Source organism: Podarcis melisellensis (assembly GCF_964234715.1).
Source record: "Podarcis melisellensis genome assembly, chromosome: 9".
NCBI lineage: Eukaryota > Metazoa > Chordata > Lepidosauria > Squamata > Lacertidae > Podarcis > Podarcis melisellensis.
In genome coordinates this window covers 13,783,369-13,808,561 of record NC_138541.1, presented here as the reverse complement: position 1 = coordinate 13,808,561, position 25,193 = coordinate 13,783,369, and the positions used below count along the sequence as shown (strand labels likewise).

At 40.8% G+C, this 25,193-nt stretch overlaps 1 protein-coding gene across 5 annotated transcripts in view; it reads left to right on the top strand.

Moving 5' to 3' along the window:
* WDFY3 (WD repeat and FYVE domain containing 3) overlaps positions 1–25,193 on the top strand; it is a 128,707-nt gene that overhangs the window by 50,716 nt on the left and 52,798 nt on the right. For all 5 annotated transcript variants that reach the window (XM_081924725.1, XM_081924723.1, XM_081924724.1 and 2 more), the window contains 15 exons: positions 442–656; positions 1,994–2,106; positions 3,466–3,697; positions 4,880–4,980; positions 7,356–7,574; positions 8,212–8,393; positions 11,149–11,380; positions 12,439–12,599; positions 14,171–14,282; positions 16,214–16,404; positions 17,680–17,832; positions 20,951–21,024; positions 21,998–22,159; positions 22,689–22,783; positions 24,263–24,383. In XM_081924725.1, coding sequence (XP_081780851.1) covers positions 442–656; positions 1,994–2,106; positions 3,466–3,697; positions 4,880–4,980; positions 7,356–7,574; positions 8,212–8,393; positions 11,149–11,380; positions 12,439–12,599; positions 14,171–14,282; positions 16,214–16,404; positions 17,680–17,832; positions 20,951–21,024; positions 21,998–22,159; positions 22,689–22,783; positions 24,263–24,383 — 2,363 coding nt within the window. The remainder of the gene's footprint in view (positions 1–441; positions 657–1,993; positions 2,107–3,465; positions 3,698–4,879; positions 4,981–7,355; positions 7,575–8,211; positions 8,394–11,148; positions 11,381–12,438; positions 12,600–14,170; positions 14,283–16,213; positions 16,405–17,679; positions 17,833–20,950; positions 21,025–21,997; positions 22,160–22,688; positions 22,784–24,262; positions 24,384–25,193) is intronic.

Below are 25,193 nucleotides of genomic sequence, written 5' to 3'. Positions count from 1 at the left end.
TGCCTTTTCTAACAAAATTGTTTGTTTGGTTGTTTTAAAAATATAACAAGCATCTACACTAAGCGTAGGTGAGTAAAGTATAGGATAGAATGCTTTTGTCAGCTGATAGTATGAAACTATGTGAGTTGGACATTGTTTCCATTTATAAAACACTACTATAGTTCTTGTTCTTGGCTAATTTCATCAGTAAAATATCAAATAAAAATGATCTGAGTTTAGCAACCAGAATCCCAAAGGCTATTTTAAGTGCTCTTAAGAGTTTGTGGTTGTCCTGAGGTTGTTGTTTTTTTTTAACCTTTTCTTTCTTTGAGCAGCAGACCACTGTGCAATATCCTAAATTACACACACACGCTGGAAATGGCGAGTGACACAGTTTTCTTGAGTGTTTTCTTACATATTTGTTTTGCCTTTGTCTCATTTATGCCTGTGCAAAATTTGCAGCATGCCCTAGATCTTCAGCTAGCAGTGGCCAACATCTTGCAGTCCCTAGTGCACACCGAAAGAAATCAGCAAGTCATGTGTGAAGCTGGACTCCATGCACGACTTCTGCAGAGATGCAGTGCAGCTCTTGCTGATGAGGACCACTCTTTGCACCCCCCACTCCAGAGGATGTTTGAAAGGTTGGCCTCTCAGGCCTTGGAACCGATGGTGCTGAGGTAAGTAGAAGAGTGGGTTTAATTCAAATTCTCATCATTTGATTTGATTTTTTGATTTCTAGACTGCTTAATATTAAAAATATATATCTCTAAGCGGTATACAAAAAACAGAAGCGACAACAGGCAACTTAAACAAGAAATTACAAAAATACACAGCTACGTATAAAAATGTTAACATCAATACAAAGTTGCTAATAGAGACGAATCAATATCCATTCATTTTCCTTTGACACCCCCCTCCACTCAGCCTCCAGGGTCTCGCCCAGAGTCCAAACAAGCTCTCAGCTCACCCACAAAAGTCTCACAATTAGAACAGTTCCTGGGAACAGCAGACAGCAGGTATTTTGAGTTTCCTAGGGGGTCCAGAGGATGGGGACCCTTCACAGCTCTTTCTTCACCCTCTGTCCTCTCCTGCTGCTTGTTGATCATGGACATTAATGTATTTTATTGAATTGATATGGAGGTTGGGTTTAGGATTATTTAAAGAGAGAGAAGAATGAATCTGGTATTAAACTTCCTGTTTAAGTACATTCTCTGTTGCTGTTTATCATAGCTCCAAGACAGCGAGAGAGTTCTTTTGCACGGTGCAAAACATATTTAAATAGGTCAGCATTCAAAACTGTTTCACACATGACATGGGAACAATCTCCACATTTTTAAAAAAGTATTATGCACTGTCACTTTCACAAACACTTGTTTTGATTTAAGCACCTTGGTAATGAAGTTGGTGATTTGTGAACAGGAGAAGCTTCATGAACTGAAGCAGCTGTCGTGTTTTACTGTTCTATCCTTTAGGGTGAGGGAGAGCGGGGGAAGCTGAAAGAAGCACTACGAAGTTGAACTATGATGCACTGAAAACTATTTCAATATTTCAAATGTGGCCATGTAAAATGCATATATGGGAATAAGTTCATAAATGTTAGGTAAACTGAGCTGTAATGTGTATGCAGTCTTAGTTGGTCTAAATTGATAGCATTTGAAATCAAGCACTTGTAGTGTATCTTCGTCTGTTTCTGCACCTGTACCTACTTCCTAATACAAAAAAAACCCCCACATAATTATGCCAAGAGGATTTTGGCTCCTCTGAGACATAATGCCTAAGACCACATGGACATTGGTGAAGTAGGTGTGGATTTCTACAGTTCTGTTTTATATTTAAATAAAATGTAGGGTTCTTTTGGTCTGTATTTTGCTTTGTTTACTTTCTAAATAGTTTTTGATTAAGCACATTTTAATGTATGTACATGTTCAAGTGGCAGCTGTTGCACTTAATCAAATAAAAGGGAATGCAAATGACTTTGAAGCCTTTCTTATTTCCCCTCTCCATTTTTCTCTAGGGAATTTTTACGTTTGGGAAATCCTCTGAATTGTGGAGCCTGGGATAAGAAGCTGTTGAAACGATACAGAGTGCATAAACCAAGCTCACTCAGTTATGAGCCGGAGTTGAGAAGTAAGTGTTTTTATGTTTGAAATAGTTTTGAGGCACTCATTAGTAACCACCAGACTGAAACCTGGCCATGCTTCAACAATGTTTCAGAGAGCTAACAAGTGAGATTTAATTAATGCTTGTAGGTAATAACAAGGAGTGAGGATTTCCCTTATAGAGCCTAATGATGGTTAGCAGTGGGCAGCAATTTTGACCCTAGATGTGGCCAGCTAGGAAACACTGGATCTGAAACAAGTGTACAGCTCTGCTTTTAAGACAGCTTTTTCTTTCCAGATTAAAGGTCTGGTTCTGTATGCACAGGTGCATGGCGGTTTTGGAACTTGGCTTTTCTCGCAAGGAAAAAGCTTTTCACCCATGGATATAAAGGTGTAAATTTGTGCAAATGTCTCTTCCCTGCCAGTTAGATGAATCAATCACTATTTTGTGGATGTACACAAAGCTCAGGCTGTGTGAGGCAACTGCCTTACTGTTATGGAATGATGGACTCATTGCTAGATACACTGGCTCTTAAGGAGAAAAAGGGGTGATGCTTTCGGTTCTGTCACACAACAGTGATGAAGAGGAGCAAATCATGCTAACGGGGGGGGGGGGGTTGGGGCTGAGCTGTAAGGATCTGCTCCTCCAGCTGTTCCTGATCTCTTAACAAAGGTTAAAGGGCAGGCTGCACTACACCTGTGCCAGCCTGCTGTCTTGAACTGCTAAGTTACGGTTATTACAACCTCCCTTTTAATGCTTTTCTGTTTCCATTTACTGCAAAGTAGGATAGTTATTATTTCGTATGGGTTCACCTCTGGCCTCAAATAGCGAATGGTATATACTACTGGGTGCTCCCAAATTTCCATTTGTTTTACTGATATTACAGCTATTAAGACCTACTGGTTTTTTTTAACTGCAAAGAAGAAAAGAAGGATTTTATTTTCTCTGTTCACAGCCCAGTTAATCTGGCATAGCAGAACTCAGGAGTGCTTCACTATGTTGAGCTCATTAGGACTTGGTTGATTTAATTTTAAATACTTCCATTTATGTAGGCTACATTGTAGTTAATTAACCCGTGTTTAGAAAACCTTGCATTTGTGGAGATAAAGCTTCTGTTACAGAAGTTTCAGAAGCAGTTAATTTTGACGCACATTGTTTGCAACCACCTGGAGTCCATTGGTGGCTGCACCATGTAAACTGGTAGTCGCGTGAATCAACAGTGGGTTGAATGGCAAAAATATTTTGGACTTTGTAGGAAAAGACAAAATGTACTTTTGTCCCTTTTATTGTATTTGGGTTCTCTTACTGACAATACTAATCTCATGTGGATCTTCTATTATTATTATTTATTTAAAAAAGTATTTCGTTTTTTAACTTCTGCTATAGATAGCATGATTACATCAATGGAAGGCCTGGGTACCGACTGTGTGTTCAGTTTACATGAAGATAACCACTACAGGATAAGCAAGAGCCTTTTAAAACCAGCAGAAGGAAGCACAGTACCCCTGACGAGGGTGAAATGTTTGGTTTCCATGACAACCCCACATGATATTAGACTTCATGGCTCAGCAGTTACTCCTGCGTTTATTGAATTTGACACGTCTCTTGAAGGGTTTGGGTAAGGTCTCGTAAAGGCTCTTTTCTTACTCTTTTCTTGTTTCAGAATAATGTTTGCAGTCCCTAATTAACTTCTTTGATTTTCAAAACCATTAGTTGTGCCATGGAAGACTGCCTCTGATATAATAATGCACCTAATTTAGATGATGAGTTCTTTGAGTATAGATGATCCCACAAAGCAAATGTGGGTTATGTAGGTTAGATGTTTTGTGTGTGTGTTTAAAAAACCATTTCTTAGCAAAGAAGTGGCACCAACATCCAGTTCTCCAAAAAAAAAAAATCCCTTCGTTCCCTAGAAAATTTTTGTCAGAGGAAGTGGAATGGAATCAGGCTTGGAGAAATATAATTAATAATTAAAGTAGCAGCTTTGGAAAGGCAGTTCAGTGATCATGGAATAATCTCAGCATATTTGATTACTGTAGATTAAATATACACCTTAGCTTTCTTGATCAACTTGTCTATTTTACTCAGTTTTTTTATTCTTCTAATCTGTAAAGAGGCTTAATCTGCAAAGTTGATATCTTAAAAGTATGCATTAATATTAAATTCTGTAATTCACTTATTGAAGTATTTATACAAGGAATTATCTTCATAAAATGAATACTCGTTCATGCTCTTGAGAAAAGGAGCCATGCTCCTAATGCTGGCTTGATCACTAAGGGATCAAGAGCGTGTTGCGCAATCTGTATTTTCCCTCTTTTACACACCCCTTTACTTAAAAGAGAGGGACGCGGGTGGTGCTGTGGGTTAAACCACAGAGCCTAGGACTTGCCGATCAGAAGGTTGGCGGTTCAAATCCCTGCGACGGGGTGAGCTCCCGTTGCTCGGTCCCTGCTCCTGCCAACCTAGCAGTTTGAAAGCACGTCAAAGTGCAAGTAGATAAATAGGTACCACTCCGGCAGGAAGGTAAACGGTGTTTCCGTGCGCTGCTCTGGTTCGCCAGAAGCGGCTTAGTCATGCTGGCCACATGACCCGGAAGCTGTACGCCGGCTCCCTCGGCCAATAAAGCGAAATGAGCGCCGCAACCCCAGAGTCGGTCGCGACTGGACCTAATGGTCAGGGGTCCCTTTACCTTTACCTTGCTTAAAAGACTCTCTCTGTTCCCTGCCATGGACTAAGTGATAACACCTGATGGATATTGACTGGAAGTACTGTTCTTAACTCATTGATCTTTATTTAACAGCTGTCTGTTCTTACCAAGTTTGGCCCCTCATAATGCACCTACCAACAATGTGGTCACAACTGGGCTTATTGATGGCACTGTGGTCAGTGGAATTGGAACTGGTAAGTCCCTTTGCCGTAGCCATATGGGATGGATTTGGTGTGTCTGTCATCTTCTGAAAGCAGCCCTGTAACTACTCTTGACTCAGTTTACTTTTAATTTATGTAAAGAAATCCTCTTGAATGCACTAGGAATCCACAAGATTGCAACAGGGAAAAAAGCTATGTTTATTGTGATGGAGCTCCATCAGACTACTGCAAAATGTTTCCTGCATCCAAAATTGTAGGGGACTTTTTGATGTAATGAAAAGTAATGCTAAGCATAGGCACAGAAAAAAATAACCCAGTGGCAGAAGAGCCACTTAGTTCTTACATGGAGCCGGTTGCCAGGGGCGATTAACCTTTTACATCCCAGGGCTACTTTGGTCATCAGCAGTGGACATGGCTATTATATGCACACACTCCCTTGGCACACTCGTAGCACACATACTCATTACACCTCTACCAAAGCAGGATGAGCGCTCTTGCAAAACCACTCCCATCCTAATTCACACGCACCCTTTGTGGGTGGAGGGAGACACTGCCTTTTTACATTTTGCAGAAGGTTCTGTGAAGAGTAAAATACAGGACTTCCAGCCCCCTCAACCCTGTCACTGAGCCAGCAGAGGAATTTTATTTCCTGAACATAGCACAGAGCATCACCAATGCCAAGATAGAGAAGTAAGGCTGTGGGGGCTGGTTTGGCATTAACTAACTAACTAATTAATTAATTATACCCCACCCATCTGGCTGAGTTTCCCCAGCCACTCTGGGCAGCTCCCATGTGGCATGCTGGCTGCATCCAGCTCAACCTATGGGTTAGCTGCCTTTGCATTAAGCCATTGTTAAAAATAAGCCAACGCAAATGAGCAGCATGCTCAACTCTACCTGTTATTCCCCTGCTTTCCCCCAACTAAGTAGAAAGAATCCAGAGTTGTGCATTTATCTCATTATTAGAGCTGAGCTGAACTGGGGTCACGAGCTGCATGAACATTTTCTTGCTCCTCACAAATCTTCCTTGTGGAAGATTGGTGGGGGAGACTTGAAACAGTATGTAGAAGGAGGGAAAGCATCCTTGCTATAACTGGGATGATACTCCCTGTTTTGCCACACCATAACAAAGGAAGTGCAAAAGCAGATCTCAGCAAGACGTGGTGTTAGCTAGATGCAGATCTGAATACCACGGCAAGGGAAGTGAAAGGGAGTACATTTCTCAGTTTCCAAGGCAACCGGGCAACTGTATTCTTTGAATTTCTGTAGGGAATATGTCTTCATATTGCCAAAACAATAAAGCAACTTGTCCTGCCCCGACATATTGTGCTAGGGGAACAGGCAGTGTAGGAGACATGCACATGCCCCTCCCCAGCAGGGGAAAATGCCACTTCATTTGTCTTCATTGGCATTGCTTCATAACCAAAACTGATTGGCTACATAGCATGATATCATCTTACTCACAGTCTGATCCCTGGTTGGCTGTGATCTGAGACGGTGAGAGAGAGCTGGAATATTGTCTTGTGGGGTTGGGGGGACTTTATGTTGTAAAATCCGAAAGCATATAGAAAAGGAAAAAGAAAACACATTAGCCACCCCTGTTATATAGCATTCTTGGTGTGAGCATGTAGAAAAGGTTTAATAAAATGTGACCTTTTGTTTTAATTGATATATATACTACTGTAGAAACAGGTTCTTAAATTATATATATATATACATACATACATACACACACACACACACACACACACACACACAGACAGAGTGATACTTCTGGATGCGAATGGGATCCGTTCTGGAGCCCCGTTCGCATCCTGAAGCGAATGCAACCCGCGTCTGTGGGTCACGATTTGCCACTTCCGCGCATGTGCGTGACGCCATTTTGAGCGTCTGCGCATGCGTGAGCGGCGAAACCCGGAAGTAACGTGCTCTGTTACTTCCGGGTCACCGTGGAACGCAACCCAAAAATATTCATCCCAAAGTATATTTAACCCGAGGTATGACTGTGTGTGTGTGTGTGTGTGTGTATATATAAACAATAAACAGTATTAATGTCTACCACCTTTTCAGAATTCTCACTTCACTCCTACACAAACAGTTGCAAATTTGGAGAAACTGTATTCAAAGTTTTTGAAGAACTGGCTTTTTCTACTGTGGTTTCATACTTGACCCAGTTGGGTTTTGCTCCTCCTACTGCTAGAAGGCAGGAATGTGGTCATCCCACAGGAAACTTCTGTCTGGCCTCCATTGCCTTGGAGGAGCCCCAGTTGCATTCCTGTCTTTCACTCAAGGTGGTAGCTTTAGAATTATTCCCTGATACAAGACTGTGTTTCAGGGTCAATTTCATTGTCTGTTCTTCTTGTGTTCATTTGCCTTTACATCTAGCTTTCCCCCCCTTCTTCTTACAGGAGAGAGACTTTTCCCACCCCCATCTGGATTGAGCTATTCAAGTTGGTTTTGCATAGAACATTTTAGTACAGCTCCAAATCATCACCCAGTCAGGTTACTTACAGTTGTAAGACGGGCAAACAGCTCCGAGCAGCACTATATATGCCTTGCCATTGTCCTTTCTGCAAAAGACCGGTCACTGATTGTTTCAACTAAAGAAGAACTACTTCAGAACTATGGTAAGAAGCACACTGTGCAGCATATATTCCTCACCATTCTGTGTTATTGTGACAGTAAGGCTTTATATAGCCCATGCTCCCCCCGTCAACCAGAATGGAGTGATGAGCTTGAGCAGTCCTTTCCCCGCTTATGTGCCCAGTTTCAGCATTAGATTTCCTGATTTATTAAACCACATTTTCCCCTGTGACATCTGAACTGGGAAACATTGATTTCAGGGTTTTTTTTCAAATCAGGATTGCAATTTTTTCTCCCTTCTATCAACAGTCACTTTAAGAAAAGTTTTAACTGCCGCATTTCTGAATGCAAATAACTTACCCAAATCATAACATTCTTAATATTAAAAGGGAGAGGGGAGTGGATAGGTCTGAATGTACAGTACTAAATCTTAATTTAGTTGGCACTGAATCGAATGCTTTATTGATGCACTAAAACTAAAGATTGTGCTACATAACATTTTTACTCTGTTACTTGCCACTCCTCACCTTGAGGCCATAGCACTGTGCTGGATGTCTGGTTGCTTTTGATGAAAACTGCAAGTGATACAGAATACAGCCTGCTTCCAACTTGGGACTGTTCAATTAATGTATGTATTTATATGGCAATAGGAGCTGCCATTTAATTTTCTTTTGTCCTCAGTTGATGACTTCAGTGAAGAATCTTCCTGCTATGAAATCCTCCCTTGTTGCACTCGTTTTCGTTGTGGCGACCATATAGTAGAAGGCCAGTGGCATCATATGGTTTTGGTTATGAGCAAAGGCATGCTGAAAAACAGCACCGCTGCACTCTACATTGATGGGCAGCTGATAAATACTGTGAAGGTAAGTTGAATACAATGACATTCTGATTCTTACTTGAGATAATGTGTGCGAAGGACTACGAGCATGTTTTGTGTTTAAGGTTTGAGTGCAACCTGGAATGGTTGCCTTGAGTTGCTGATGGTGTTGGTTTTGAACTCATGGTTCAGCTGTTAAAGTGAAGTGGGTGTTTTCTTCTGACCAGATTGTGCATTGTGGGTGCATGTGAGATCAGTGTTAATCAGTTATCAGAGATCAAAGCACAGTTTTTGCTGCCATCATCAGGACCTTCTTTCCAGGTATTCTGTAACTGTGGGGTCCATACTACTGGTTTTGTGAAATCTTCTTTTAAAGGCCTAGAGTTATCTTGCTTCCCTTGGGGAATTTCTTCCAGATGACTAGCCTTGAATAGCATACAGAATAGCTGGTTAGCAGAGGGAGTAGGCTGTCTCTCTCAATCACAAACGCAGTGAACCATCCAACACCACAAACCCAATTCTGTACCTGAGACAAAAAGCTATTAAGAAAACAGCACAGGAGAAGCATGTGGGAAAATAAATGATTACTTAGCAGTATATAGTCCCCTCTGCATTATTTAAATCAGTGATGTCAAAAGTCAGGTTCGATGGATGATACAGCATCTCTGATCTTTCAGCCGAAAGCTTTCAGCAGTTTGCAGAAGCCTATCATTGTAGCAGCCATCCCAGTCTGTGTGACATTAGCCACAACCAGTTCTGTGTGGCGTTCTTTTGCAGAACTAATATGTCACTCAAGCCCAGAAATGTGCTGCTGAGCTATCTATCATGTTTCCTTAAAATTGACTAGTGGATCCCTCCTCTTTAAAGTGGGCTAGGTATTGTTGCGATTAATTCAGCTGACTGAAACTAATGAGAGGTTTCCCAGCCCTTCTTTCAGCTAGTTAATCGGACAGCATTCTCACACCTTTCCGGCTAAAAGCTTATCAGAACATTTCCATTTACAGAGTGATTAAGCTTCAGTTCTGAATTCCTATCTTCTTCCTATAACAGTTGGCATCATAAATAGATGGCTGGTATATAGATACTTCCAGTAACAATAGTTTACCTTTTTACATATTTCATTATGTATCTCAAATTTACCTTCTGGTATTCAATGTAACACGGTATTATTGAAAGAAGCATGAAAGTTTCCTTTCTGGTGATATAACTCTTTAATGCCAATCAACAAGCAAAATAGGATGAATCAAGTGAAGTGGTGTTTTGGTTGCTGAAATGAAGCAGAGTGTGCATTTCTGGTAGAAGATTAACCTTTTGTAGTAGTAATAATAATAATAATTTTATTATTTATACCCTGCCCATCTGGCTGGGTTTCCATTTTAGGTGCATTATAGGTTTATCTCTTTTACGTGTGATTTATAGAACCTTTCCCTTGAGTTTCATGTTTTGCTGCTTCTCAGTTGCCTTCACCTCTCGTTTTCTCCCCTGTGGGAGGAGCTTGTGCAAAAATGACTTGAGAAAGTCTCAAGACCAGCCCCAGGTGTTGCTTATTTTTCTTCTTTAGTCAGAGAGTGATGGAGGAGGTTGAAAGTTGTTGAGAACTTGATTAATCCTCCTTGTGCATTTTTGGGTTATGGATTCTTGGGCAGGGAGGTACCATGCAAGTACATAGAGCAGCAGCAAATCACCACCACAACCCTATCTAGAGACAAAGAGGAGACCCCCCCTCTCTCTGTCCCTCCTTGAGTAAGCGACTGCTTCCGCACCTTTCCTGCCAAAGAACCCTAGTGTGTTCTGAAGTAGCAGTACTTCACTTTGGTGATGTGAGACTCGTTTCTTTTCCTACTGCTTTTGTTCCTGCTAGCGCTAGCCAGCCATCACTAGCAGAGAAGGATGGAGTCAGGATGGAGAAGATATGAAAGGATTACTTTAATTGGAGGCAGGGAAAAGCAGGGAGCGTGAAGGAATTATATGATTTTGGGTTTTGTGTTGGCTGTGTTTTGAAGGAGATCAATTCCAACGTTTTAAGTGTTTGGGAAGGACCTTGTTTTATGCCTTGGATTAAGGGTTAGAGGGGTTATGTGTCTGGTCCTACCTTTGTGAGAGGGGAGATGATTGATTGATTTATTTGAACCATTTGTTTATATCAGTACATGTACGTGATTTGGAGAATATTGAGATTGGATGGATTTGGAAGAGAATTAATCTTTTTATTTTATGTTTGCGCATCTGTGTGTATTTTTAAACACAAATATCGCATGTTTTCTTACTGCCAGAGGTGTTCTTAGCTCTGTTGTCAGAGAGGAATTTCCTTGTTTAAATATTTCATTGAATGGATGGTGCATTCACTAAAGATGCAGTTGTTCTGTGCACTCCTGTGCATGCTTACTCAGATGTTAGCTGTTGAGTGAAGCTTATCTCTGGTAAGTGTGCATAGGATTGCAGCATTAAATGATTAACATGTGTTGCTAAATTTTCAAGGTTGTTTTTCTCATTTTTCGTACCTTTTTTCTGATACTGTAAAAACCTTTAAAAAGCATCCTTTCTTCCTTGAAAGTATGCTTGGAAAGACAGTTTCATGCTGAAATACTTTATATAAATATGCAAATATATGCAAATTTAACCAGATTAAATTCCCTCTGGAGGGAATGTTCAAAATGTTTGCCATCAGCACATGTGTTCCAATCATAGTCAGCTTGTGAAGCTTCTTATTCTGTTACAGACTTCCATTAATGTTTAAATGAATTTATGCATGCTAAAAAAATTGTGTTGTTTTCTGATCAGCATTGGTATTTATTTTACAGCTTCATTATATTCACAGTAGTCCTGGTGGTTCAAGTTGTGCTAATCCACCAGTAGTCAGCACAGTTTACACCTATATAGGCTCACCACCTGCTCAACGCCAGCTCTCATCCCTTGTTTGGCGTCTGGGGCCAACCCATTTCTTGGAAGAGGTCTTGCCTCCATCAAGTGTTAGCACGATTTATGAACTAGGACCAAACTATGTTGGAAGCTTTCAAGCTGTATATATGCCATGTAAGTAAAAGTTATCCTAGTGTGGTGTTTTTTTGATTGTTTGCTTCTCTTTTGATTTAGGTTGGAGTAGGATTAATTTATTCACATACGCGGAAAGTGTGTGTGTGTGTGTGTGTGTGTGTGTGTGTGTATATGAATGATATCACTTTGAGAAGCAAGCATGTTCATTATCCAAAGCTGTACTACCACAAAAAGCTCTTCCTCAAAACTATTGTAATTTGGCACCTGCAAAGAAACAAAAGGGGAGGAGACCTCAAAGGTGTACAAAATACAATTTAGATACTTTGTGATAATCCAGTGCCGAGGGCCTTCCGGCGGTTCCGTCATTGCGAGAAGTGAGGCTACAGGGAACCAGACAGAGGGCCTTCTCGGTAGTGGCGCCCGCCCTGTGGAACGCCCTCCCATCAGATGTCAAAGAGATAAAGAATTACCTGACATTCAGAAAACATCTTAAGGCAGCCCTGTTCAGGGAAGTTTTTAATATGTAATGCGGTACTGTTTTTAACACTGATTGGGAGCCGCCCAGAGTGGCTGGGGAAACTCAGCCAGATGGGCGGGGTATAAATAATAAATTATTATTATTATTATTATTATAATCTTAGTGCAATCTTAAAATGAGATATAATACTTTAAACTAAGAATTTATTAATTTGGCTTGAGATGGTAAAAGCCTGGAGTTTAGCTAGTAAAAATTGCCCCCCACAATATTGTTTATTTGAACCACAGAATTAATTAACATTGTTCTTTAGCATTTACACATTGAGCTTTGCACACTAGCTTACATGCCTTTACAAGCGAGTTAGACAAATTCATGGTGAATAGGCCTCTATAGTAATGATGACTATACTTGCCATCCAGTTTCAGGGGCCATTATTGCTTGAGTACCAGTTGTTGCGGAACTCCAAGAAGGAGATGGCTGTTGAATTCCTGCCACTGTTTGTGCCCTTACCAGGTCTGGGTGGTCCCTGTGGGAGACAAAACACTGGGCAAGGCAGGACATTGTCTTATCCACTACATTGCATCAGCTCATAGTGAAATGTGTTTCTCTCATTCTGAAGGCAAGGATTCAAAACCAGAAGGAGTCAGCCCGTCTCCAGTATCGTTGGTCCCAGAAGAGAAAGTTTCTTTTGGCCTCTATGCACTCTCTGTTTCGTCACTGACAGTGGCAAGGATCAGAAAAGTTTATAACAAACTGGACAGTAAGGCCATAGCCAAGCAGGTAAGCTGCAACACTCAGGTTGAAGAAGACTTTACCATCTGGCTTGTTTTATGATTTTAACTTGAGAAGTGCCATGTTATGTAATTGTGGATGTCACACACATTAACAGAGAGCATGCACCAGCACTGTTAATACTGGAAGCTATGCATGTGTGCTGGGGCTGCTGAATTGAGACTAAGGTGTTAACCTTTTATTCGTGTATTTTATTTATCAAAATATTTATATATGGCTATTTCTTTTTAAAAAATCAAAGCGGTTTGCAGCAATATTACATAAAACCATACAGTAAAAGCCATATAAAAAGTTTAAATCAAACATCAATTAGCTGTTGTGGAAATATGTGTTCTTAAGTGTCTGCAGATGTCTGGCGGAATAGAAAAGCTTGCAGCAAGCGTTTAAAGCTGAAACAGAGAAAACAGTTGGAACTAATTTCCTTAGTTGTTAATAACTTGTGTGGATACCTTTATTTTAATTTATTAAACAAAATTAATATACTCCTTGGTTGTAATAAAACCTCTTTACAAAAAATATATAAAATATTAGTAAAAACAGTTAATAACATTGATTTTGTTTTAAATGGTTTTGGATAGTAAAACACATCTAGGTGTCTGGATAGGCTTGCCTAAAGAAAATGTTTTAAGCAGGCACCAAAAAGAGGATAATGAAGGTGCCTGCCCAATGTCAGTAGTAATAACAATTATCATTACTGATAAAAATTTTTATTATAGTAATTAATGATAATACAGCAGTGATCATTTAGTAGCTAGTAAAGTGTGTTCTTATTACCTCTTTTATACAATATTGCAGAGTAGGAAAGCTATTAGTCTTTTTGTAGACATATTTGGGTATTTTATTTTATTTTTAATTTTTTTATTTATACCCCACCCTCCTTGGCCAGGGCCGGGCTAAGGGTGGCTAACAACAAATATGAATTACAATAAAACGTAATAGAAAAAACATACACACACACAGCACTAATTTCATCTCCCTCTCTTGGGTCTACCACTGCTAAAGTGTGATATGAAAAAATCATGTAGGTGCAAAGTGGGAGATGACCATGGGAAACTGGGCTTTGTAAGATCAGCTGTTTGTTTTTTTTCATTTTGATTTCCCTATAGTTTTATCATCTGTTTTTACTTCTAAATTTTAGAGAGACATACTCTGACAGAACTGGAGAATGTTGGGGTTAATGAAATTCAGGACCCACTATGTGCTTAGCATTTTTACAGAAGCCACCTCTGGTCTCCTTTTATGATGCCTCTATCTATATGGACCCACAAAGAGTTGACTCAAGTCTGTAAATTTATAGCGGATTCAACCATATCTGCTAACCTGTTCTTTAAAACTTCCAAGAGAAATACTTCCACTGCCTCTTTAGGCTGCTAGTCCTGCTACCTCACAGCTCAGCCTGCATTAATCCTTGAATCAAAATTCAGGTGTTCAGAATTGACCTAACCTTACCTTTGGGGGGGGGGGACTAAGCATTATTCTGCCACTTCATGAAAATGTATTAAACACTTTGTGTCACTGAAGAAACCCTCTAAATGATCAGTTTTCCTTGTTTTGATTAGTTGGCTGTTTCATCTCATGAGAATGCCACTCCAGTGAAGCTGCTTCACAATTCAGGAGGACATCTGAATGGACCTGCACGTACCATTGGTGCAGCTCTGATAGGATATCTGGGTGAGATGAGTTGCAGTTCTTTCACTTTTTTAGTTCCAGTGTTTAGTTGCAATATAGAGTTTAAGGTGCTTTTTACACACTGACCATGGTACTAAAGGCTCAGATCCGAGCTTGGGAGTCCTCTAAACGCAGGTGCTTCTTTTCCCCCTAAGTAGAGGAACACCCAGCACATGGGATGGGGAATCCTGATCTCTGCCCCAATATCACGAACTCTAGGCATTGACTCAAGCTCTTTGGCTTTGCCTTGTGGTGTTGGCACCCTCTGCACGATAAAAGAATAACTGAACATGATTGGCAGCATCCTGCTGTCGCTTGGAATACATATCTGGAATCTTGCCATTCTTATTTCTTCCTCGTTTACCAAGCAGTCTGCTCCTAGGAAATTCTCACAATGTTTCTATCAATTCCTGGCCTCTAGGCATCTGGTTTGTAGTCCCTCCTCATACGTCAAGATTTGTAATCTCTGAAAATTATTGTGTCCATGATTATTATTATTATTTTGGTGGCCCATGCTTCCAAATCCATGATTCTTAAAATAGCCAAAGCTTGTGGTCTTCGCTTTTGTGGAGTTTGGATAAAACGCATGCGCCTTCTTATTGCTCGCTTGGCTGACTAGTCATATGCAAGTTGGTCCCTATTAGTGCCTTGGGTACTTTTCAGAATGAAAAGGCAGGATAAAAATCTGCTTCAGCAAATGAGCATTAGTGGTGGGAATGGATGGTTTTTACTTTAGGCTCGTGCATGCTTTGCCATGGGGGAATGTTATGAGAGCAGGAAGGATCACGGCTCAGTGACAGAGCTTTGTATTTATAATGAAATAAATTTATGAAAACAATATATGCATGCAGAAGGTTCTAGTTTCAGTCCCCAGCATCTTCAGGTGTGGATCGGAAAAGAGATCTGCCTAGATCCTGGAGAACTGCTTTTGCTCAGTATAAACAATAGTGAGTTAGATGGGCTGTTTAGGGGAGAGATTTGATGCAAGGCATGGATGACACTGGCTTGACTAGAAATCAACGCTGAAAAAATCTCAGTAGCTTTATGTTTCTTCAAGTAGTTTAAGTTGCACACTTGAGCACCCCATTTCCCCCATCCACCTACCAAGAAAAACAAACAAACCCTTACCTTGGATAGATATGGCGAACTGGCAGCAGGGAGTGGAGTAAGTAGCCAACGGCAAGGTTATGGGTTATGGCCAAAGTCCACAGAGCTCACTTGCTGCCCTGCAAGTTGCCAGTGGTGGAGGAGAGGTACAAGCAGTAGTGGACAGGGTGATAGCGCTGAATCACTGCAGCATCCTGGGATGGAGAGAAGGAATGCAATGGTGGTGAGGCTGGTGTGGTGCAGTCACCATGGCAGAAGCATTGGGTTGCGGTTTACCTTGCACCAACCTTGCCACCACTGCACCCCTCCTCCACTCCATCCTGGTATTCTGCAGCGATTTATCTGAGTGGGGCATCCCCACTATGCCATCCTCTGCTGGGCGCACCACCAGTTTGAGGACGGACGAGCTTGAAGGATGGTTGTGCCTGCCTTGAGTTGTGGCTGTACTAATTAGGCCAGCATTGTTAGCACATGTTTGAGCACCCCATATAATTGAGTAATTGCCCCATCTCTAATTTCAGTTATACTCCGTTGTCTTATTTGCATGTAATTGTTCAGCAAATGGATGGTGAGTCTCCTTTGAGAGCAAAATGCGCTAGAAGTCATGTTAATTTTATATAGTTTACGTTTACTACAAATGAGCTAATTTCCCCTCTGCTCATTAAGGGCTTTTGTTTGGTTTTGTTTGTTTCTGTTTCTGATGTTGTAGGGTCTTGGGAAATGGGAAATGCATCCGCTGTTTTTGAATCACAGAAGTTTTTGGTTGTACAGCAATCCATGAAATGCACTAATGCCAATTGGTTTATTTTTTGCCACCTTATGCTCAGGAGTAAGAACGTTTGTCCCAAAGCCTGTTGCCACTACGTTACAGTACATTGGTGGAGCAGCTGCTATTCTGGGTCTGGTAGCCATGGCTTCAGATGTCGAGGGGCTGTATGCTGCTGTGAAGGCACTTGTGTGTGTGGTAAAGAGCAACCCTCTGGCTAGCAAAGAAATGGAAAGAATCAAAGGTTATCAGGTGCGTGTGATTTGAATTCTTACATGATTTTTCACTTCAAGCATTGATGCATCAACACATTTCATTACTACCTTGCCTTTGAAGTCAATTGCATTATTTAGCTCTGTTTCCTTGTGTACTGGAAAGGCTTTCAGTCAGTGACAGCTCTGCGGTTAAAGTGAAGCGCCATCAGAATATGGTCATCGTGTCAGATCTGTGACATCTGCTAGCTCAGCAGAGACTCTTATCTGCTGCCAAATCAAAGGAAGAACACGCAGGAGCCTGAAGAGAAATACATGAGGAGGAGCTTCTATTGTTGTTACCGTAATCAAGGGCAGTGCACCATCTGTGTCAGTTGAAGGGCATTTGAAGCCAGCAGTGAGGTTGATTTATCTGTCTATTTGAAAACATAGTAATTTGTTCGGACAAATGGATGGAGCTTCTCCTACGAGTTGGGAATGACTTTCCATCAAAGGAGATGAGACCCTTGTTCTAATTTCATCACGTCCAAGATGACTTCCCTTACCTTCAACGTGCCATACGATTTAGAAGGGGCCGTTTTGTGTATGAGGCCCATCTATCACTTAGCCCCTGAACTGAATTTGCCAATAGGAGTCCTGTTTAATCAGTACTGCATTGAATGAACTAGATAATCATCACTGTGAGGCTTATTTATTAGCCATTCTGCCTGCATTTGATTTGCTTTCAATAGGCACCAAATATTATTGTCTTCTGGAAACTAGTCACGGCCCAGACAAGTTATGTTCCATACCGAGGTAGGAACACTTACACTGGGCAGTAAAACGTGCTTTAGAAATTGCTTCCTTCTAAGCACATTTTTTAAAAATCAAAGAGAAGGTTTTGGAATTCAAAGGTAATGGATTCAGAAATGGCTACCCCCAATCTTTTTGCCCACCATGATGACTTTCTTTTGTTTCCTTTTGACAAGTAGTTCTGTGTAGGACTAGTCACTAGCAACCACATCCCTGAGAATAGCCTCTTCACTTCAGAATGCCTGCTGTTTTGTCGGTTAATGTCAACTTTACCTCTTTCTGCTTTTCCATTGTAATTCTTGGTATTATCCATAGTTTACGACAATGAAATGTACACTATACATGATCTTTGAATTTACAAAAGCATGGCTCTGCGAATGACTCTGCCCTGCTGTGATACTTTTTATTATGCTTGGAATAAGATGATATTTCCTTTGTCTGCAAAAGGCTGTAAGAATTATAAAAGGAGGGGGGAAACACACTTTGCCACTCAGTGTCCATATGTTGCTTACTTGTATTTCAGTTATTGGCAATGCTGTTAAAGAAGAAACGCTCTCTCCTGAATAGCCACATTCTTCATTTGACCTTTTCCTTGGTGGGGACTGTTGACAGCGGTCACGAAACATCCATTATTCCAAATTCAACTGCCTTCCAGGACCTGCTTTGCGACTTCGAGGTACGTAGGGCACCCCTGAAAGCTGGAAATTATTACAGTCATTAGGAAACCTGGAGCAAGTGTTTTCTGAAACAGAAAGCACGCCAATGAAGAGATTGGTTTTGTGGATCTATGAAACTACATATCTAATGAAGTACATTATGCAATTGCAGTGCAGAGAGACTATAATCTACCAGCAATGTTGATTGATTGTAATGCAGCCCTCTTAAAATATATTACATTATTCTGTTTCGTGAAGGAGGTAAGTTCTGAAGCTAAACTCAAGAGTTGGTGTCAGAAATGCCTTTTGAAATAACACACGATCAATCATGAACGGCCTCTAACGTAATCGTTTTGCTTGAAGGGAAGGGAAGGCGAATAGTTGCCAGTAAGGAGCAGCATGATCAGTCTACCACTGTTTGCTCAGACCAGCGAAGCACCCTGACCTAGAAACCTTTTCACGAGTCAGGCATGATCATATAACCTGCTAAGGTTGTTGGTGTAAAGCAGAGACGGGACCATTTTCAGCCAGAGGGCAACATTCCCTTCTGGGGGCCACACGCCAATGGTGGGCACGGACAGAGTCAAAAGTTGACAGAGCATTGAATGGTAATTGTTTTCCTTTGTGCAGTAGGCTAGTTCCTACACACATCCACACACCGCTTTCTATCCTCCATCCAGGCCAGTAAGATGCATTCAATGATGCATTTTAGGTAGGCAGAAACATAGAATCGTAGAGTTGGAAGGGATCCTGAGTTTCATCTGGTCCAGGCCCCTGCAATGCAGGAATCTCAGCTAAAGCATCCCTGGCAGATGGCCATCCAACTTCTGCTTAAATACCTCCAAGGAAGGAGAGTCCACCACCTCTTGTGGGAGTCTGTTCCACTGTCAAACAGCTCTTACTATCAGAAAGTTTCTTCTGGGTGTTTAGTCGGAATCTCCTTTCTTGTAACTTGAATCCATTGTTTCAGGTCCTACCCTCCAGAGCAGGAAAAAACAAGCTTGCTCCATCTTCCACATGACAACTGTTTAGCTATTTGAAGATGGATATCATATCTCCGCTCAGTCTCCTCTTTTGCACACTAAACATACCCAGTTCCCTCAACCGTTCCTCCTAAGGCTTGGCTTCCAGACCCTTTATCATCACTCAGGTGCAAAGCAGGCCTAGTAAGAGTATGTAGCCTTGGGTGAGATGGTGTAGCTTTGGAGAGCCTTGTGGGTCAGACAGAGAGGCCTGGACGGATGCATTTTGAGCATCCCCATCGATGGTGTCAAGATACTGCTGTACCACTGTAGCTGGTCTCACTGCAGTTCACTTCACTAGCCCCCAAACTCATTGGCTGCCCCCATACAGAATCCTCACCTGACATCAGTTAAGTTGTCTGCTCAAGGTCCACTGTAGTGCTTTGGCAGGTCTCCGTGTTGGAGAGTGCACAAAATGGCAGTGGCAACACTGGCAATAGATACTGGATGGCATGGGTGGGTGCCACAGGTCCTATGAATGGAATATGAGTCGAGTGGCCATTTTCTGAATTTGTGTTGTGCACGACGAGCAAATAGTGACCCATGGCAGATTCTGGTTTCCCGCCTTTGTGTTTAAACTGATAATCCAAACACACAGTATTTGTAGTTTTAAGTAATGCCAGCAGAACTGAGGGACAAGATTTGATAAAGGGCAGGACTAGCTGATAGCAAACAGCAAAAGACAGGTTAGACTGATGACCAGAAAATGAGAATTTTTTAAAAAAATGAAAGGGAGTTTGTATATGTGGTCTTGGGAAGTAGGATTTTTGAGGCTGTTGCAGATCAGAGAGAACAATATCACAGAAAAAAATAAAATCGGAAATGAAGAAAGGAGCGGGGGCAGAGGCGGGGGGAGAAGCAGCAGCACATTACCTTAAGCGAAGTCAAAGGTATGAGAAAGGGAAATAATTGGACAGGCAAGAAAATACTTTTGACTATGTAGTTTGATTTGCGGTAGCTTTTCACATCGCTGTTAACTGAAGGAGGTCTGCACACTGATCCTAACAAGAAGAGAAAGGGATTATTTTTGCAGTGACAGAAGGCTAGCAGGAAGCAGCCTTTGAGGAAGAGATTTAAGTTATAGAGAGTAGAGGTGTCTAGGCCACAAACAGTGGCGCTGTGGGTAAAACCTCAGTGCCTAGGACTTGCTGATCGTATGGTCGGTGGTTCGAATCCCCGCGGTGGGGTGAGCTCCCGTCATTCAGTCCCAGCTCCTGCCCACCTAGCAGTTCAAAAGCACGTCAAAGTGCAAGTAGATAAATAGGTACCACTTTATAGCGGGAAGGTAAACGGCGTTTTCGTGTGCTGTGCTGGTGCTGGCTCGCCAGAGCAGCTTCATCACGCTGGCCACGTGATCCGGAAGTGTCTTCGGATGGCGCCGGCTCCCGGCCTCTAGAGCGAGATGAGCACGTAACCCTAGAGTCGGACTCGACTGGCCCATACGGGCAGGGGTACCTTTACCTTTACCTTTTAGGCCACAAACAAAGGCTTTAGCAACAACAGAAGCAAATAACCAAGATGGAGAAAATGACTTGTATTTTTCTATGAAGATTTTCTTATCACTATCTTGTTCTGGTTCATTTTTTAACAGATTAAATAAACTTCCCCCTTTTTGTTCTCTTCCTTAATAACAATGTCAATTTTTATCATAGTTAAGTAAAACCCAAGTCACATTCACACACTTGTATGTGGCAAGCGGAAGTCGATCAACTTACTTCTACGGCATTGATTAATGTGCTGTATTAGTGCTGTTTGTTGTTTAGTTTTCAGATTGTAATCTTCCCCTGTTAGATTCTCAATCTTTTATAAATGGAAGATGAAGAGGCTAAATCTTGTCATTTTATACCTGCAGATCAACTAGAATATGAATTTACTTATTCTTCACTTGTTTAATCCATGGGCTTTATTGTTTGATTGGTGGTCTGACAATTGCAATCTGGTATGGAAAGAAAATAATAATTGTTTATGATAACTTCATTTATTTTTCCATTGGGGAAAAAGCAACACCTGGGACAAAAACAGCAATAGCTAACCCTAATATTGGTAGTCTAGAATAACTCTACTAAGCAGAATAGCACATGCTAGCTATAAATCAGCTGTATATTTTGTATTTCAGGTCTGGCTTCATGCACCCTATGAACTTCACCTTTCCTTATTCGAACATTTCATTGAGCTTCTTACTGAATCCAGGTAACGTCTGATATAATTTGTCTTGTAAACAATACAGCATTATGTACAATCCAGATTTTGCCTCCCAGTCTCTCTCCCCTTTGCTTGCTTTAATGCTGTGCCATGGTTTTGATTTGATATGATTTGAAAGGTTTTTTATGATGAAGGGAGAATAGGAAAGGAGAGGTGGAACTTGTGGGAAAATACCGAAAGACAGACAGTGAGTTAAGAGAGCTGGACTGAATTGAATGCTAAGCACCTAGTCCTAACTATTGGAAATTCCATTCAGATAGTTATGAAGATTACAATATAAAATGCAAACATGAAGTCATGTTTTGTTATGTCATTGGCCATGCTGGCTGGCTGTATTCCATAACATTTCATTGGCACTGGGATGGGGAAGATTGCGTTAGACCCATGTCCTGTCACCATCAGATATTTGGTGGGCAGGCCCAAGAGACTAGGCTTTTTCTGTAGTCAGAAACTTAGACTTCCCCTGGGAAGGAGATTCCGTCTGCTTTTTTCCACAGCAGTTGGACTACTTGCTTCAACAGCATTTGGCTGTTTTAACCATCTTATATACATATAAGATGTTAACAGCAAAGATGGTCAGCAAACAATAAGAGTGGACAAAGGTATTTCCAAACCAATCTGTTTATATAAAGTAGTTTTTGTTTGCTCTTATTCTTGGCTGCTACCGATTTTACCTATGTTCTTATCTATCATGATGACTGAGGTTACGATTTATTTGTGTGTGGGTTTGTAAGCAACCTTGGAATGAATGCATCTGATGTAAAGCCAGGTTAAAGAAACTAATTGAAGTAAATGGGGAAAAATATGTTCCCACATTTGACATTATATTCTCGTTACATGGTATGAACATAAGTCAGGTGGATTGCTAGATCCATCTTTAAAAAAAAAAAAGAGCCGTAATGCATGGGCTACTCAAATCAATGAGAATTGCTTATCATTTAAGCTGTTATTTTCATTTCAGTGAAGCAGCAAAGAATGCAAAACTGATGAGGGAGTTCCAGCTTATCCCAAAACTTCTGCTGACACTTCGAGATATGTCTTTGTCTCAGCCAACTATTGCCGCTATTAGCAACGTACTGAGCTATTTGCTTCAAGGATTCCCTAGCAGCAATGACTTGCTCAGGTACCAAATAGAGTTATCCTTTAATTTCCTTCTTTCATAAATAAATAAATAAATAAAAATAGATCACATGTTTCTCTGTGAGGCTACATTTATCTTCCGTTGCTCTGAATCTACCAGCCTGGGAACATAAAACATTCCTTATGTACACAGTTTTTTCATGCTTGGTAAATTTAATAATCTTTTACAGTGGCTTTCCAGAATCCATTTCAAAATACCTTGAAGATGATGTTCTTTCCCCTCCTTATGCTTCAAAATGTCCTATTTATAGTAATTTTGCACACATGGAGAGAGAGAGTGTGAGTGAGTGTTATCCAGGACAATTTGTTTCAGTGTGTGTGTGTGTGCGCGTGCGCGTGTGTGCATGTGTGACTGAGTCAACTTTATTCAATCCTAATAAATGTCAGGATCTGAATTTTAAAGAAAATAATTGCTGCTTAGTGTTGCTTTGCAGCCAATGTTAATTAATGACAAATTAAACTCCACCTGTCAAACGGAGTGCATGCTGTTTTTCCCCCTCTTATCCACCAAGGTTTGGGCAGTTCATCTCTTCTACTTTGCCTACATTTGCAGTCTGTGAGAAATTTGTAGTCATGGAGATGAACAATGAAGAAAAGCTTGACACTGGTAAGTAGTTCCAGTTCTAGTGGAACTGAAGAAATCACTCGAGACATGTTTTCTCATTACCACGGATGATGATCTCTTTGTTTTCAGTGCTACAGTCCCTTCACTTTTCTTCTCTAGAAAGATAACCTTTTAATTAGGATGGCCCTTTTAAAGTTAATTTTCCAAGGTTGCACTCTACAAACTTCACCACTCAAGAAACTCTCATTTAAGTCAAAGAGGCTGGCATGGAAATAAAATCCGCTGGCTTGTGTTGTAAAAAGTGCAGAAAGTTAAGAGAAAAGTCCTTTTCACAGAAATAAAAGTAAAAGAAAACTTACTGCATGGCCCTAAGGTGTTAAATCTCCTGCCATAGATCCTCTATGATATTTACATGTAAAAGCAGCGGTTGCGACCAAGTGTGTGGGACTTGGCCACACAGAGTTGTAAGTGATTAGTCTCATTGATTTTGGTTTTCTTTTCATGTAAAAGGAATTAGGTTTAATTGAACATTCAAGCCATCTAAATGGAAATGAAGTGGAAGAAATGTTTACATTGGCACTTTTTGAAGTGTAGTCTACAAGAAAAGTAATGAAATTCCAGGTGGCCTGCATGGACCACGGCTCTTCAATTGTTCTGAACCACAAATTGCATGAAAAAGCAGGAGTAAACAGTTTCTAGCATATACTTTAAAGGTAGCGGAGCTTGTTTTTCTTGGCTACACACATCAGCTAGAAGTTCTTCCCCTCTTCGTTTCCCTTTGTGTGAAAAGGAAAAAGTAACGAAGTCTGAAATGAAAACAAAACAAAACGGAGCCTTTATGAGCTTTAAAACCTACTTAACTTTATGCCCTCTACCATTCTGCTCTTTAGTTCAGAAATTCCGAGTATTTTCCCTCCACCCTTTATTGCCCTAAACATGATGGAAACCTTTATAGTTCTTCTGCATACTTGCATATGCTCCTTGAGCACATAGAGTAGAAGAAAGAAACTGAAGAAAAGAAAATGGTTAATTTGAAGTGTTTGTCGTATTTTCCTTGCCTAGGCAATTTTCCCACCATCCAAGTTGGTTAAATGTTTCAGTCTTGATTAGTAGGTTCATCTTCACTCACCTGCAGAGCTTGGAATCTATTTTATGGTGTACTAGTAACAATAATTTTAATTCATACTCTTGCTACATGAAATTCATTTGGGCGTAGTTTGTTCTTAACTGTGGGTGCAATCACAGTGAATTTACCAATAAATTTCCCCTTTTCTGTTTGTGGTGCCTGCCATTCTGTAACCTGCAACTGTTATTTTCAATCAGCAGTCTAGCGTATTTTCAGCTCAAGCAGGTTTTAGTCATACACTGTTTGTTACAATAGCAGAAAACTATTTACAAACCAGTTATATTTTGAGGGGGCAGGAGGCTTAATGGCAACTGATGTTATTTTAGAAGATACAATACTTGCAAGAAGCATTCCATTGATGTGTTTCAAAGCTAACTATGCATTTTGTGTTTTAGGAACGGAAGAAGACTTTGGAGGTCTTGTTTCTGCAAATCTTATCCTTCTGAGGAACCGATTGCTGGACATACTGCTTAAGCTTGTGTATACATCTAAAGAAAAAAACAGTGTCAACTTGCAGTGAGTACAAGTAGCCTAACTTTTGCTAGAAAATGTGACTGTGTCAAGAACCCACAACGCCTTAATGGACAAAAACAAGGCTTAGTCAAGCTCTACTTGAGAGTTCCACGGATGGTGTTAGCTGCTTTCAGCATATCCCTGTAATTGGCATTGTGTTGCACCCCTGTGCCATAGCAAAGGCAGGGGGCAGTTGCAGTCATTATTATGGTGGCTACATCTATGTGGAATTACCGCCACATGTTTCTGTGCACAGCTGTGTACACCTGGAATTGGGCAAGTAGATGGTCAATTAGTAGTGAAATGCTAATATGGCAACCATCCATTGAGGGCATTTATTTAAAGATATTGCAGGTTTTTATGTATTTATCAATTTCATTTATTTCAGAGCCACACTGTTCCAAAGTTTGGGGTCAGCCTATTTGTATAAAGACACCCTTCCAAAGATATCTGGAATGGAATTTGGGTGACCCTGCAGGGGAATTGAGTTCCACAGTTGAGAAGCATCCTCCAAAAATGCTTCTCAGTTCCCCTGTGTGGTTGTTGGTTGGTTCATGGTGCAGTAATCATCATCATCATCATAATATAAAGTAACTGAAGTGATGAACCAGTTCTTCATATATTCTCATTCATTAAATAGCTTTATAGACTGAAGGAAATTTTCCATTTATGAAAAATCGTTTCACGGGAAAGTGAATAGGAACTTATCTAAGACTATTAGAGTTGAAAGTCATCTACTCCAACCCCATTCAAGGCAGGAATCTTTTGCCCAACATGGGGCTTGAACCCACAACCCTGAGATTAAGAGTCTCA